The following is a 15,199-nucleotide window of genomic DNA, read 5'->3' as shown; positions in this document are numbered from 1 at the left end:
TTTTAAGATAATAGCCCAGATGTTATGTTTTACAAACAAGTGAGTGACAATGTTGTGTTTATTAGAGGAACTTTAATAGAACAACTAAACATGTTTTTACTGTGGTATAACTGCCGGCAGACTCAGACTCAACATGTGTGTGCATTATTATTTAATATTTTACCAAAACAAGTCACTTGGTTCCCTCAACCCATTTATATTTTGTGGGTATTAAAACAATAAATGGTATTTCTGTGTGTTTCTTCATTTAATTTTACCTCTGCAGGGACACAAATGTCACATGACCCGAATATAAGACGACCGCTCTTTTTCAAGACCGGTTTTTAGACAAAATCATGTTTTCAGCTAGCAGACTGCAATAAAAGTATACCATATTATACTTATTATATTACGTTGCTCCATCACCACTAAAATCCAGCGTCATAACTTTGTTTTATAACATGCCCAACCTTATTTTAGTGTGTGTCTGGATTACTGGTGGGTGTGAGTGACAGGAAGAAAAGCTTGCTTGGCAGGCACCACCTGTTGATTTGCTTGTATATTTATCTAGACTATAAGCCAAATTCCGACTTTATTCCAGGGGTAAAAATACCGTCTTATATTCGGCTCAATATGGTAATCAGATGCGTGCATTTATTGTTTGTTGGTTGTTGTCCAATCACTGTTCACTAATTCCACAGCCAAACTGTTGTACAAGTTTTTTTAATATTCAAATTTGAACACATTTGAAAGACATTTTCTTTTGAAAAACTACACATTTACAAGCAATCGCAAGCTGTGAGTGCGGTAAATCTGAAACAAACAGTACAGTCTTTAATCCTTCAAGTCATTAAGTTACTAACTGCTTTGAAAAAGCAAAGCCATGCAAGTCAATTATCTAAAAAAAAAGAAAAAAGAACTCAACAAAAACCGTGAGCTCACACATTATTGAACCACATGACACGGCGCTAAAATGTCTCCAAAGAGAACACAATTACTGGTGATAGTGACATTGTACATTACTGGTGCTCACAAAAATAATTTACTTAAAAACAGACATGTCTCTGGATTACCTTTTTAATAACGTATTATCCACAAAGAAAGCCAACTTAAAGTATGTGTAACCGTGAGTGATACATTTAAATAAACTCAAAAGCAAACAACACAACACTAGTAACTCTCTTTAATGTTTTAGTTTTAGAACTACATGTTCATAATGCATCGATTGTCTAAAATCCAGTCATTATGAGTGTACTTCAATACTTTGTGTGTGTTTTACTGTCCTCATGACAAACAGTGGCCCTTCAGCGGTTGCGTCAGTCCAAACAATACAAAGCACATTGTGCGACTGAACGCTCCTTACATGGCCATCATTTATTTATTCACTCAATTTCGTTGACCCACAAGGACAAGTGATAACTATTTCAAGGTATTTTATAGTTCTGGGATAAGAAACTCTGTCTAAATGTTCTGAACTCTTAAGTCAAGTTTCCCACAGCTGTTCTTTAGACTAGTATAATCAACAGCACCTCTGCTGGCTGCAGCCAAGTACTACAATACATTCTGTCTCAACTGCTGCAAAATGCATGTTTATCATGTCTTTCAGTGTTTGTGACAGAAATAAGTAGGTTTTGTGTCAAAAGTTGAGGTTAAGGCAAACATGGTTTAGTTTTGATGTTGTGATGACCCAATAAGGATCGCTTAAAAACCACTAGGCAGGGGAAAAAGTATTTCCTGATATGGAATGGTTTGGTTATATTTTAGTTTAAAGTTATCTTCATGGAGTCAGCCCCATTTAAGACTAAAAAGGTTTATTGATGTTAAACAGCTACTGGTTCTGGTTCTGGTCATCGTCGCTAATCTCAAGCGTGACAGGGTTTCCCACTGGTGTGTAGTCGTACGTCTGAGTAGATATTTTGGTTTTAAAGCTCTGCTGCCCGCCTTCCACTCTCTGCACCTCGGAGCAGTAAGATGGCTTCACCTCCAGCTTTGCGCGGCTCACTTGAATGGGGACTTGGCGTTCCGACGTGGACCCGCTTGCCTGAGGGGCGGTGGGTGAGAACAGGCTGCCGGAGAGATGCTCTCGGAAGCGGGTGAAGAAGCCGCCCCTCTGCCTTGGAGCCAACACAGGACGTCCCACATTGAGGAGTACCGGTTGTCCCACACTGGAGCCTCCGATCTCTCTTTGGAGGACTGCGATCTCACAAGGTTTCTCATCAGGACCGCAGCTGGTTGATCCGTAAGATTCTCCTTCCTCTGGGACATAATCCTCCAAGTCTTCCAGTGCTAAAACACGAGCCCCAGGTGTTGGCATCTTTGCTTCCTGTTTTCCGCAGTAATCAAACTCACTGTCCTCATCAGGTTCCCAAATGACGGTTTGTTGATCCTCCATGACTTGCTCTCCAGCTGTAAGAACCGATACTCCTGGTGGAGAATCAGAAGCTTCTAGGGTATAGGCCTGCTCTACTAGATTGTTGTTAGAATTGTTTGCATTCGGGTTTTCCGGTGGGGATCGTTTAGGTCTGGAAGGAGTGGTTGCGCGATCAGAGACCGCCGGCGACACGCCCCTCCTCCTTGACAATCGAGGAGATTTATTCACCTTGTACTCGATCACCTCTTCCACCTCAACCCAACTGGGTTCGTTCTCCACAGTGGCGGCAGCACTCGCCTCTGTACTCAGGGCCTCAGTGACATAGAAGGTCGGGATTGTGGGTTTCCTCGGCGGGGCCATCCTTCTTGTCCTGGTTGTGGAGGTTTCTGAGGTGGAAATTTCCGTGCGGTGAGCTCCAGCCACCATCAAGCCAGGGGACTTGTGCCTCCTCATACGGGGATTCTTCACCACTGTGGTTATAGTCTCCTCACTGTTAATAGACCACGAGCACTGGCGTTACTGACATTATCCAATTTGATTTTTTTGTGGGTTTCATGCAGTTTTCACGGAGGGAGTCCAAGCCAGTGTCACCAAAATGTGACGATACAGAAGCATGCAAAATTGCTACTCCCAAAAAAGGCATTCATCCGTGAATTCAGTGTGTTGAGTTGCAGCATCAGAGTTAGTGGTTATAATTGGCAGCACCTATCTTTTCATCAAGCAATACTGTAAAAAAATTGAGGAGGTTAAATCCATCATTAGAAGTTAAGACAGAGGGCCTGATCTACGAAGATCCAAATAATGTGCTAGATAGCATGTGCATTTTGTGCGCAATTAGTAGATGTGTTGCGTGTGGTCTATTAAGGCTGTACGATTGATAAGTAGTGCAGACCGCTGCTGCGTCTGGAGACAGTCATTTTCCTCCACATGTGTGGCATCATGTGTTCCAACCTGTGGCGTTTAGTCACATTGTTGACATGCAGCACACAAATATACAGTATTTTTCGGACAATACGGCGCACTTAAAATCCTTTCATTTTCTCAAAACTCGACATTGCGCCTTATAACGCAGGGCGCCTAATGTACGGAATCATTTTTGTTGTGCTTACCGACCTCGAAGCTATTTTATTTGGTACATGGTGAAATGATAAGTGTGACCAGTAGATGGCAGTCGCACACAAGAGATACGTGTAGACTGCAGTATGATGGCAGTCACACATAAGAGATATGTACGACTGCAATATGACTCAAGTAAACAACACCAAAATGTTATATGTTCCATTGAAAACATTACACACAGCGCTCAAAAATCTATCAAAATGTTTTAGTATGACTTTGGTAAGCTATGAAGCCGCACCGCTTGATGGATTGTTCTGTGCTTCAACATACGAGTATTATTATGGTGTGTGTGTATAAGGTAAGACATATTATCTGGCATTGTGTTTCGCAATATTATGCAAAAGACGCTGTCGAAGGTGAGCCATGTAAATAAGACTTCATCTTGAAGCGACTGTCAAAAAGCGGCTTGAAGATGATCTGTAAAACATCATCTATGCAACATTTTGACCTAAGAACCACCATCACATGTTATGTAGACCACAAGGAAGTGTTTTAAATGTAGAAAAAAAATAAAAATAATATGACTCCTTTAATGCGCCCTATAATCCGGTGCGCCTTTTCTATGAAAATAGACCTGACTAGACCCGCTCGTCGACAGTGCGCCTTATAATCCGGTGGGCCCTATGGTCCGGAAAATACAGTATTATGTACCACCTTTTCTGGGCTATATTGAAGCGCGATCTAGGCAACAGAATCAATATTTTTAGCACACCAAAGTTGCGCTCTGGGAGGCGCTGCGGGGTTGTGATGGTGCATCTGGAATGATCCAGATGCAAGAAGATGAAGAAAAAACAAATCAATTGGATTAGTTTAATCAGCCCCTTAAAGGGGACATATACCGTATTTTTCGGAGTATAAATTGCTCCGGAGTATAAGTCGCACCGGCCGAAAATGCATAATAAAAAAGGAAAAAACATATATAAGTCGCACTGGAGTATAAGTCGCATTTTTTTGGGAAATGTATTTGATAAAACCCAACACCAAGAATAGACATTTGAAAGGCAATTTAAAATGAATAAAGAATAGTGAAAAACTGGCTGAATAAGTGTACGTTATATGACGCATAAATAACCAACTGAGAACGTGCCTGGTATGTTAACGTAACATATTATGGTAAGAGTCATTCAAATAACTATAACATATAGAACATGCTATACGTTCACCAAACAATCTGTCACTCCTAATCGCTAAATCCGATGAAATCTTGTACGTCTAGTCTCTTACGTGAATGAGCTAAATAATATTATTTGATATTTTACGGTAATGTGTTAATAATTTCACACATAAGTCGCTCCTGGGTATAAGTCACACACCCGGCCAAACTATGAAAAAAACTGTGACTTATAGTCCGAAAAATACGGTAATGATTTGTTTTACTGCATGTAAAACACTTCCTTGTGGTCTACATCAGTGTTTTTTAACCATAGGGCCAGGGCCCATTGTTGGGCCATGAGCGCCCCCGAGAGGACCGTCCAAAAAATACCGTATATGTTTCTCAGCTGTGGTCCGTACGAGCAGAAGTACTCAGTTGTAATACACTTTCCCACCATTTGTGGCAGTAATGACAATCTCAAACCAGAGACGTGTATCAAACAAGAAGTCTAAAGCTAAAGTCAGAGCGGTCTTTTTAAGTGCAAAAATTATGTCTAAAGTGGGGAAGATTTATTTTCACTGACCTTTTATTTTGGAAACATTATTTATTTAGTTAGAATGTATTCATTTTAACACTGTAATTGTATGTACATGTACAGTATGTACATTCTATTGCAGAATATTTTATTAGTATTTAGTTTTAGGTTTTTATTTTTTAGGTTTATCCTGTGAAACTGTAAGTAGGTTAGATATAGTTATTGAATACAATTAAAATCAAGAGTGATATTTCTAATTCGTTGTTAATATTTGAGTGGGCACCAGGCTCCTCTGTAGTGGAAAAGTTAGGCCCTGTGGTCAAAATGGTCAATAACCCCTGGTCTTCATAACATATGGTGGTTCTTTGGTCAAAATTTGTCTTCAAGACGCTTTGTAATTGTCTCTTTAAGATGCACCGTTTTATTTACATGTCTCCACTTTGACTGCTTCCATAGCAAGTCTACTGACAGATATAAGTTAGAACTATACGCTACTTTGTATTAGAAATAGCAACAGCGGCAGATGCATGTGCATGTACGAGACAGTCTGCCGCACAACAAGAGGATAAGAAGAAAACCTATTGACTACAAGACGGACTCGCGCAAAGTTCTTTGGTTACAACTTTACCATATATGGTGACGTAACCAATTGGAAAAACGTCACTAATTGGGAAAATTCCAAACGGCTCGTTTTGAGGAAATATGAAAGAAAGCAAAATTGCAAAGTGCAATGCCTTCATGGTTTGATTTAAAATTTTCGGGATTTATGCAGATACCAAATGCACAAAAACAAGTACCAATAGATAGGAAAAGTTGTTTTTGTGTAATAGGTACCCTTTCAGTCATCCAGCAGCTATATAATTATAAAATGATATTGCTGAATATATATAATTAATATTCTTATTTCTGACAGTCCAAATATGTTGACACACACAGATAAAATATTTTGTCTCTCAACCGTCTTTCTTTGATCACCTCCTTTGTCACAGCAATGTGTGCGTAACTGTGCCAGTCTGCAAGACCATTCCAGACGTGCTAAATATATATATATATATATATATATATATATATATATATATATATATATATATATATATATATACACTACCGTTCAAAAGTTTGGGGTCACATTGAAATGTCCTTATTTTTGAAGGAAAAGCACTGTACTTTTCAATGAAGATAACTTTAAACTAGTCTTAACTTTAAAGAAATACACTCTATACATTGCTAATGTGGTGAATGACTATTCTAGCTGCAAATGTCTGGTTTTTGGTGCAATATCTACATAGGTGTATAGAGGCCCATTTCCAGCAACTATCACTCCAGTGTTCTAATGGTACAATGTGTTTGCTCTTTGGCTCAGAAGGCTAATTGATGATTAGAAAACCCTTGTGCAATCATGTTCACACATCTGAAAACAGTTTAGCTCGTTACAGAAGCTACAAAACTGACCTTCCTTTGAGCAGATTGAGTTTCTGGAGCATCACATTTGTGGGGTCAATTAAACGCTCAAAATGGCCAGAAAAAGAGAACTTTCATCTGAAACTCGACAGTCTATTCTTGTTCTTAGAAATGAAGGCTATTCCACAAAATTGTTTGGGTGACCCCAAACTTTTGAACGGTAGTGTATATATATATATATATATATATATATATATATATATATACATCAGCATGTATTCTAAATATAGGTGAAAACAAAATTAAATTAAATTAATTGATTAAATTGATTACGCTGTCTATTTTTGTCATTTAAAAGATTCTTTCGTCTGTTCAGCTTTGCATGCGCTATCAAGTTCGCACCCGTTTTAATACAAGCATTCCTTTAGTAGATCAGACCCCAAGTGTTTTAACAGGCATAACTTATTTCTACATTTGTTGTTACTTAAAAACCTTAGGTTTTACAATGGCGGCAGCTTGACCCTGGATCGGATTATTTCCATGTCCGTTATTTTCTATAAGAAAACTGATTTGTTCCACTGATGTACTGTTAGTTTTTTTCATGACATGTCAAGGCAAAAATAAGAACACGCTCGAAGCAATGTACTTACATAATGATGGTTTTCTTCGGTATTTTTGTCTCTTGTTCAGTAACTGGAGGGTAAGCAGAGTGTACAACATGTTGACACCAACGTAAACCACAATAAACTGCATTAAGAAATTCAGTACGGGCAGGGTTCTTACCTTCAATAACAATGGCCTGCTCACCAGAGCCAGCAGCAGAAGGAACGACTAAGTCTGCAGCACACCTGGCACTGCCAAGACGGTTAGACAACTAGAGCAGGAAATGAACATTTAGACACAATTATTTCCTGCTAGTTGACATAAAAATCTATTCATGTTTTTATATTAATAGTACACTTATTTAGTGTTTTTGTGGACTCACCTCACACTCATAATGCCCCAGGTCCCGCTCTGTCAAGTTTTTGATCACCAAAACCACAACCCCACTGCGAAGCTCACAGTAGGTCTGATACTTTTCCTGGTCTGTCAGCAGCCTGCTGTCCTTGAACCATCTTAAGCGACACACAAACAGATGTTTACATGTGAGCATTGGTAATCACCTGGATGGCAATGGAAGAGGGGTCACCTGATTTTAGGACTGGGGGCGCTCTGAATGACACAGGTGAACTGAGTGTCCTCACCAGCGACCAAGACAGCATTCCTCATTTTGTTCACAAAACGAGGAGGCACTATGGGCATAAAAGAATGTATCACGAGCACAAATAACAATGTGGGGTTTTTTTGTGTTTAATTTGGGAGTGTGCTGCTCACCCTGAACAGTGATCTTGCCCAGAGTGCTGGCGTTGCCGGCTGAGCTTGTCGCAAAGCACATATACTGGCCCGAGTCTTCTGCCGTCATGTTATCCAGAATGAGCGTGCAGGAGCCGTCGGGATCCTCGATGATGATGTGATGAGGGTCTGCCTCCACGATGCGTCCATCTATTGCCAACCAATCAGCATAAGCATTGAGAACACTTAGCAGTTAAAGTCATGTGAGGGAGAAACTGTAAAACACTGTACCTTTGTACCAGGTGATGGTAGGTTTGGGTACTCCTGTGGCTTTGCACGCTAGTTTAACGGTCTGTCCGAGTTCGGCTGTGCAGTTTGCCAGAATTTCCACAAAGTCAGGAGGACCTTCAAAATAAGCCGTTCAAGTGTTAGATAGGTGACACATAAATGCAAACAGTAAGTCTAATCAGTGTGTTTGATTGAAAAATCATGACCAGGTGGATCATGACTGCCATACTTGACTCCAATGGATATACAGTCGTGGTCAAAAGTTTACATACACTTGTAAAGAACATAATGTCATGGCTGTCTTGAGTTTCCAATTATTTTTGTGTGATAGAGTGATTGGAGAACATACTTGTCGGTCACAAAAGACATTCATGAAGTTTGGTTCGCGACCCCCCGCGACCCCGAAAAGGGACAAGCGGTAAAAAATGGATGGATGGATACTGAACATGTGACCAAATCTGCTGGGTCAAAAGTATACATAGAGCAATGTTAATATTTGGTTACATGTCCCTTGGCAAGTTTCACTGCAATAAGGCACTTTTGGTAGCCATCCACAGAACTTTCCTCCAAAAGGTCTTATCTTTGTCCATGTGATGTCAGATGAAACAAAAATTGAGCTGTTTGGCCACAATACCCAGCAATATGTTTGGAGGAGAAAAGGTGAGGCTTTTAATCCCAGGATCTCTGGGCCTGTTTTGCTGCCAATAGAACTGGTGCTTTACAGAGAGTAAATGGGACGATGAAAAAGGAGGACTACCCCAAATTCTTCAAAACAACCTAAAATCATCAGCCTGGAGGTTGGGTCTTGGGCGCAGTTGGGTGTTCAAAAAGGGCAATGACCCCAAACACACGTCAAAAGTGGTAAAGGAATACCTAAATCAGGCTACAATTAAGGTTTTAAATGGCTTTCCCAAATTCCTGACTTATACCCCATTGAGAACATGTGGACAATACTTAAGAAACAAGTCCATGTCAGAAAACCAACAAATTTAGCTGAACTGCACCAATTTTGTCAAAAGAAGTGGTCAAAAATTCAACCAGAAGCTTGCCAGAAGCTTGTGGATGGCTACAAAAAGCGCCTTATTGCAGTGAAACTTGCCAAGGGACATGTAACCAAATAATAACATTGCTGTATTTATACTTTTGACCCAGCAGATTTGGTCACATTTTCAGTAGACCCATAATAAATTCATAAAAGAACCAAACTTCATGAAGGTTTTTTGTGACCAACAAGTATGTAGAAAGAGTTGTAGAAAGTATTGGAAACTCAAGACAGCCATGACATTATGTTCTTTACAAGTGTATGTAAACTTTTGATCGTGACTGTATATACATACATGTATATATATCCATCCATCCATCCATCCATTTTCTACAGCTTGTCCCTTTCGGGGTTGCGGGGGGTGCTGGAGCCTATCTCAGCTGCATTTAGGCAGAAGGCGGTGTATACCCTGGACAAGTTGCCACTTCATCGCAGGGCCAACACAGACAACATTCACACACGAGGGTCCATATATATATATATATATATATATTTATACATATATATATATATATATTTTCCGAGCGCAATGATGTCCCGTCATCGATGGGAAAATGCATTTTTAGACAATATGATTTGCCTGAGCGGCTAGGAGACACAGAGAGTAACAAGCGGTAGAAAATTGATTACTAAAGACAGATTTAGAAAAAGATAATGAAAAAAAATAAAAATAATAAAAGTTGTTTTTTTTTTGTTTTTTTTAACTTGGGACTTCCTGCGGGCTGGATTTTGGATGCTGGCGGGCTGTAGTTTGGGGACCCCTGGCCTACAATGTTTAACTTTTATAAATGACTTTACTGAACTCAGCATCAAAGGTTGGAATTGGGGGTTAAATCACCAAAAATGATTCCCGGGCGCGGCTACGCTGCTGCCCACTGCTCCCCTCACCTCCCAGGGGGTGATCAAGGGGATGGGTCAAATGCAGAGGACAAATTTCACCACACCTAGTGTGTGTGACAATCATTGGTACTTTAACTTTAAAAACAAGGAAAGATCAACCATGTGTGCTTATTGGAGGACTAAAGATGTATCACATTATTAACTGTACCCACTCGGCATCCATTGCACAGGTCGCCACATCTGTGGTGCCTCCCAAAATGTGTTCTTGCCCGGATGTGGGATCAGAACCGAGGATGTCGTTGGGGTTTGTAAAGCACTTTGAGGCGTTTGTGATTAAGGGCTATATAAATAAACTTTGATTGATTGATTGATAATTTTCCTGATATCGGATCGATATTCATTTGGGGCAGCCCTAATTAAGTCAGCCCTACATGACTCCAATGCACATAAATGGCAACAGCTATAAGTGAAAATAACATGCTCAATCTGCACCAACATCGTATGGCTTATTGCTTAAATAAAAACATTCCTAATACAAATACAGCCATTTAAAATGTATTAAACACATTTGGCAGGATAATGTTTGGTCCTACTCACTCCAGGCAGTCATGGTGTATCTCTGTTGAAGTTCTCTGAGGTCTCTCAACCACGGAGTTTTTGATGGTAACAGTTCGGGCCTGCAAGGTGTATTTCCTCACAGAAATCCTCACGTTCATGCCAGATCTCGAAAGCACGATCGTCACCCTCCACGGTCTCGTTCACGTCAATGTTGTTCAGCTGCAGGCGAGGAAATCACGACGGATCAGATGATATGAATCTTGTTTTCATATGTTAAATCTTACCTTCATCATGTTCTTAAAGACATATGTTTGTGTGTCAATGTTGCTGTCTCTTTTGGATTTGCAGATGATGCAATAGTTCTTGAAGAGGAAGACGTGGCGGTGGTGACCTCTAGAAGATGTTCTTATACCAGGAGCGCCCTCCCACACTTGGAAAGGTCCCTAGTGCCAAATAAATGATAAGTGCAAGGACCCAAATAAAGAGTGAGATGTCCTGTCGCATCTACCTGTCTGAGAGGCTCTCCTAACGCTTCAAGGGTGGCGGGGTAAGTTCTCAATCATGGAGACGTGATGTGTGTAATTTGTATGTTTCTCAGATCGTTGAGGAAGCGCAGGACACCATGGCGTATGCTTCTCCAGGAGGCAGCAGTTCTGGCCATTTCTTGCCTTGTTTCGAATGAGCTCCTGGTGAGATGGCAGTTTTTGTTAGAATTGCGGACATACAATAAGTATCACCTTGAGGAAGACTTTATACTTCTGAATCCTCTCCAGAGGCTGCTGGAGGTAGGTGTTGATGCTGCGTACAGGCTGGTCGGCAGTGGCTTGTTCCTTTCCCATGTACTCCTTCAATACAATGTTAATATTTCAATTACTCCAGCAAGGGCTAAAATACCATAAATGTTCTCTTTTATTTACCAACACCACAAAGAGGAATGGGAGTTAATGTAAAGCAGATAAGAGCGAGGAGGTTATTTCCTTCTTTAAAGGAGACCTGTGATACATTTGGTCTTTTCTAACTCATAAATGTTGTTACCATGTTGGGTACTCATGTTAAACAATGCCAAAGTGCCAAATCATAAGGTTCGCTTGCACGCAGTTTTGGATGCCTCTGTTTGCAGGGTTCTGCAGTCGGGCTCCATTTTGATGTCACAGCTAGCTTGGATGTGCTTATTTGGACATTAAAAGTCTCGCTCTCAGCCAGAGGCAGAGGAGCTCCTCCCCCTCTGATTCAGGCTATGAGGAAACACAATAAAAGGTAAGATGAAGTATTGTTTTCATATCATTTTGGCATGCGCATACTGACAGACGTGCGATATGCAGTGACATAAATGCTGCTAAAAGCAGCTTTTTTATGCAGGTCTGAATCAATCGGAGAGTGCAGGTGTACCTAATGTATTGACCATATGAATCTTTTTAATGTTTATGAAGTTTATTTTCCACCGTGTCTGTGAAAAAATGAGCAGTGACAACTTTAAAATATATATTTAAAAAGTTAGACATTTTCAAAAGATAAATTGTGATACTTTTACAAAAGCTGGGGCAATCTGGGAACGCCTCAGAAGACAGACTCAAAAATGGGCTATAAAAGTGACTGTGGAGCAAAATGTGCGCAAAATCTACACTAGTTATAATACATATTATTCAGACCACAAGGAAATGTTTTAAATGCAGATTAAAATCAACATAAATCCCCTAGAACAATAATTTGGAGTGCATGAGAAAGTGGAATTTTTTTTTTGACAACATGGTGATTTAGTCTACAGTGTTGCCTAATGCAGCAGCGACAGAACCAATGAGCAAACTCCTCATTCAGCATTAATACCATTGATGAGTTCATTGTAAACAACAATAAAGCAAGTGGAACACGCATGAGTTTTACACCCACTGCTAAAGAGCACAAATGGCATTTTAAAGCGCGTGCAGAGAAGTAGATAAGGTTTCTGGACGCTGCATGGTAATTCAAATTCAGCTACTGCCATCTTTTTGGGAGTTGATTAAATACAAACTCCAAAAAGAAGTGCCTACAGTCACAGGTGTTAATCTAAACGTTACTGTAGTTAGAGCCACTTAGTGTTATTTTTTTTGCAGCAGTCAACTAAATAGTGCCTGTGGTCAAGGCTCATATCGTTCAGTTTCGCTCCCACACCAACGGCACAACATCATTTTTACTTCATAAAATAGATTTACTGGTAGTAAGTAAGATACCAAAAGTTCGGAAATTGACACCTAGCCCATTTTGTGTAATCGGTGTTGAAAGCCGGTACTATTTTTCAGTGAGGCGCAGTGATATCTAGTGGGGAGTGGCGCGGTTTTGGTCACATGGACCAATCAGGTAGCAGCTTTATTCTAACAACATACCTGCTATGGCGACGACAACATCCGAGAGTGAAGAGGAACGAAAGACCTCAAAAGTTAGAAAAAAAGTGCGTAAAGAGGAAAATAAAAGATGCTATATGCATCTTTCATCTGTGAACAATGAGGACGTCCAGCACTTCACTCGGACACGGTGGGACACATACAGAAACTATTTAAAACAGTGGCTTTGTCTGCAAGACCAGAACAAGCATCTGGCAGAAATCTATAAACATTGCTCGGATGTAGATTTTGACGCTATTCCTGACGACGCTGGGTTTCACGCAAAATGCTACCGACGTTTTACAGATAAATCTGCATTGTTTTATGCCGAGAAAAGGACCGCACGGGCGGTGGGAGAACCATCTGCAGCCGCAGGTCAGTCAGCAGGCACGTCTGAAACTCCCCGAAAGAAACTTCGATCTCGTTCAGGTTTGCCCGTTGCTTCTGCCGGCCCCGTCCTGCCAGCCATCTGTATAATTTGTCAAAAAGTGGAAAAGTACACTCGTGTGGGAGGAAAACGCCAGAGGGATCAACTCACACAAGCAGAAACCGTGTCGGCAGGTATGTGACACACACACACACACACACACACACACACACACACACACACACACACACACACACACACACACACACACACACACACACACACACACACACACACACACACACACACACACACACACACGTGTGTGAATCTATAGTAATAATGTTACAGTACATAGCGTAGGATTGAAAGAATGTGTTGTTACTTTGTAATAACCAAATGGACCATTTATACACTGTCAGAGTTAAGGGGAGACCTTGGAATTTAAAAGTTTGAGAACCACTGGCCTAGAAAAGGAAGCCCCACCCATCCCCCCATATACCTTCACACCACAGCCCCAATCTCTCTCCCCCCCCCCCCCCCCCCCCCCCACACACACACACACACACCCCTGGACTGATTTACACATCACAACCCCCACCCCTCCCCCCGCACACCTTCACACCTCACCCCTCATCCCTGAACTGACTGAACTGTGACCACTACCCACATCCCTGCTGTGACTTCATGTCACCTCCACTGCTGCTACAATAATTGAAGAATGCATAGTGCACTTTATACATCATCATTGTCATATCATCCATTATCATCTTCACTGTGAACTGAATGTGCAATACTGCTTCTGTCTACTCATGCCCACTATAGATCTGTTGTAAGATCCACACTTTAATTTACTTTATCTTATTTCTTTATTTTTGTTTCTTATTTTATTTTATTATATTTATTAGTATTAAACATCCTTAGCATTTACATTTTTAGTAAGTTTATTGTAAGTGTGCAATATAGTTTAAGTTTATTCTTGTTTAATTTTTATATTCTGTGATTCTTTATTTAGCTTAAGTTTATATTTATATTTATATTTTGTGAATTTGCAAGGGGGACCAGCAAAATAAGCTTTTCATTGTGCAAGTTTCTATCTAATGGGACCAACAAAGCAGCACTGGCAGAATTCCTCTTTGTTGCATGGCGAGATGCTGATCTCACCATTTTGGGCAGGGACTTCAGCTTGTACATAGCACATGGAGAACTGTGTCACTGTGTTACTGTGAAAGAGGGTTCACAAACTGTCAGTGCTGTTCACGAACTGACATGTGACCATGAGGAATGTGACACTAGGGTGTTTTTACATGCACAGCATGCTGCACAAGAACATCAAACTGTTGTCATCAAAAGCCCTGACACTGATGTGGCAGTGATTGCTGTAAGTCTTCAAAGAGCTTTACAGTGTAGCTTGTATTTTTTCACGGGAGTAGGCAACAGAACGAGGATCATAGACGTGGCTAAGGTGGCAGCAGCTCTTGGCAACAGTGTTTGTTCTGCACTCATTGGCATCCATACCTTCACAGGTTGTGACTCGACCAGTGCCTTTCATGGCAAGGGCAAAAGGAAGACATTTTCTCTTGCTTGTCAGAAAGACGAATACCTGACTGCGTTCTCAAATCTGGGCAGCAGTTTTAACCTTGACCAGTCTACGTTCAAAACACTGAGCAAATATGTGTGCCACCTGTATGGACAGGCATCTGCCAAAGACGTGAACGATGCAAGATACAAAGCATTCTGTATGGCATCGTCAGCTTTGCCAGAACTGTCCATTCCCCCAACAAGTGATGCCCTCCACCAACACTGCAAAAGGGCAAACTACCAAGCAGCAGTAATGCGACATTCCCTGACTGGTATGATGTGTGCCCCTTCACCCATTGGCAATGGATGGTACATTGAGGATGGGGAGTTAACAGT

At 40.8% G+C, this 15,199-nt stretch overlaps 1 protein-coding gene across 1 annotated transcript in view; it reads right to left on the bottom strand.

The window, feature by feature from the left end:
• Positions 1-726: 726 nt before the first annotated feature.
• LOC133631195 (obscurin-like) overlaps positions 727-15,199 on the bottom strand; it is a 109,951-nt gene continuing 95,478 nt past the window's right edge. Inside the window, 14 exon segments of the mRNA XM_062023354.1 lie at positions 727-2,840; positions 7,149-7,191; positions 7,282-7,372; positions 7,484-7,613; positions 7,688-7,790; positions 7,873-8,040; positions 8,122-8,235; positions 10,598-10,649; positions 10,651-10,701; positions 10,703-10,777; positions 10,843-11,001; positions 11,067-11,108; positions 11,110-11,244; positions 11,296-11,403. Coding sequence (XP_061879338.1) covers positions 1,808-2,840; positions 7,149-7,191; positions 7,282-7,372; positions 7,484-7,613; positions 7,688-7,790; positions 7,873-8,040; positions 8,122-8,235; positions 10,598-10,649; positions 10,651-10,701; positions 10,703-10,777; positions 10,843-11,001; positions 11,067-11,108; positions 11,110-11,244; positions 11,296-11,403 — 2,304 coding nt within the window. The 3' untranslated portion in view covers positions 727-1,807.

Source organism: Entelurus aequoreus, linkage group LG16 (genome assembly GCF_033978785.1).
Source record: "Entelurus aequoreus isolate RoL-2023_Sb linkage group LG16, RoL_Eaeq_v1.1, whole genome shotgun sequence".
NCBI lineage: Eukaryota > Metazoa > Chordata > Actinopteri > Syngnathiformes > Syngnathidae > Entelurus > Entelurus aequoreus.
The sequence above is the reverse complement of the archived record's forward strand: the minus strand, read 5'-3'. Positions and strand labels throughout refer to the sequence as shown.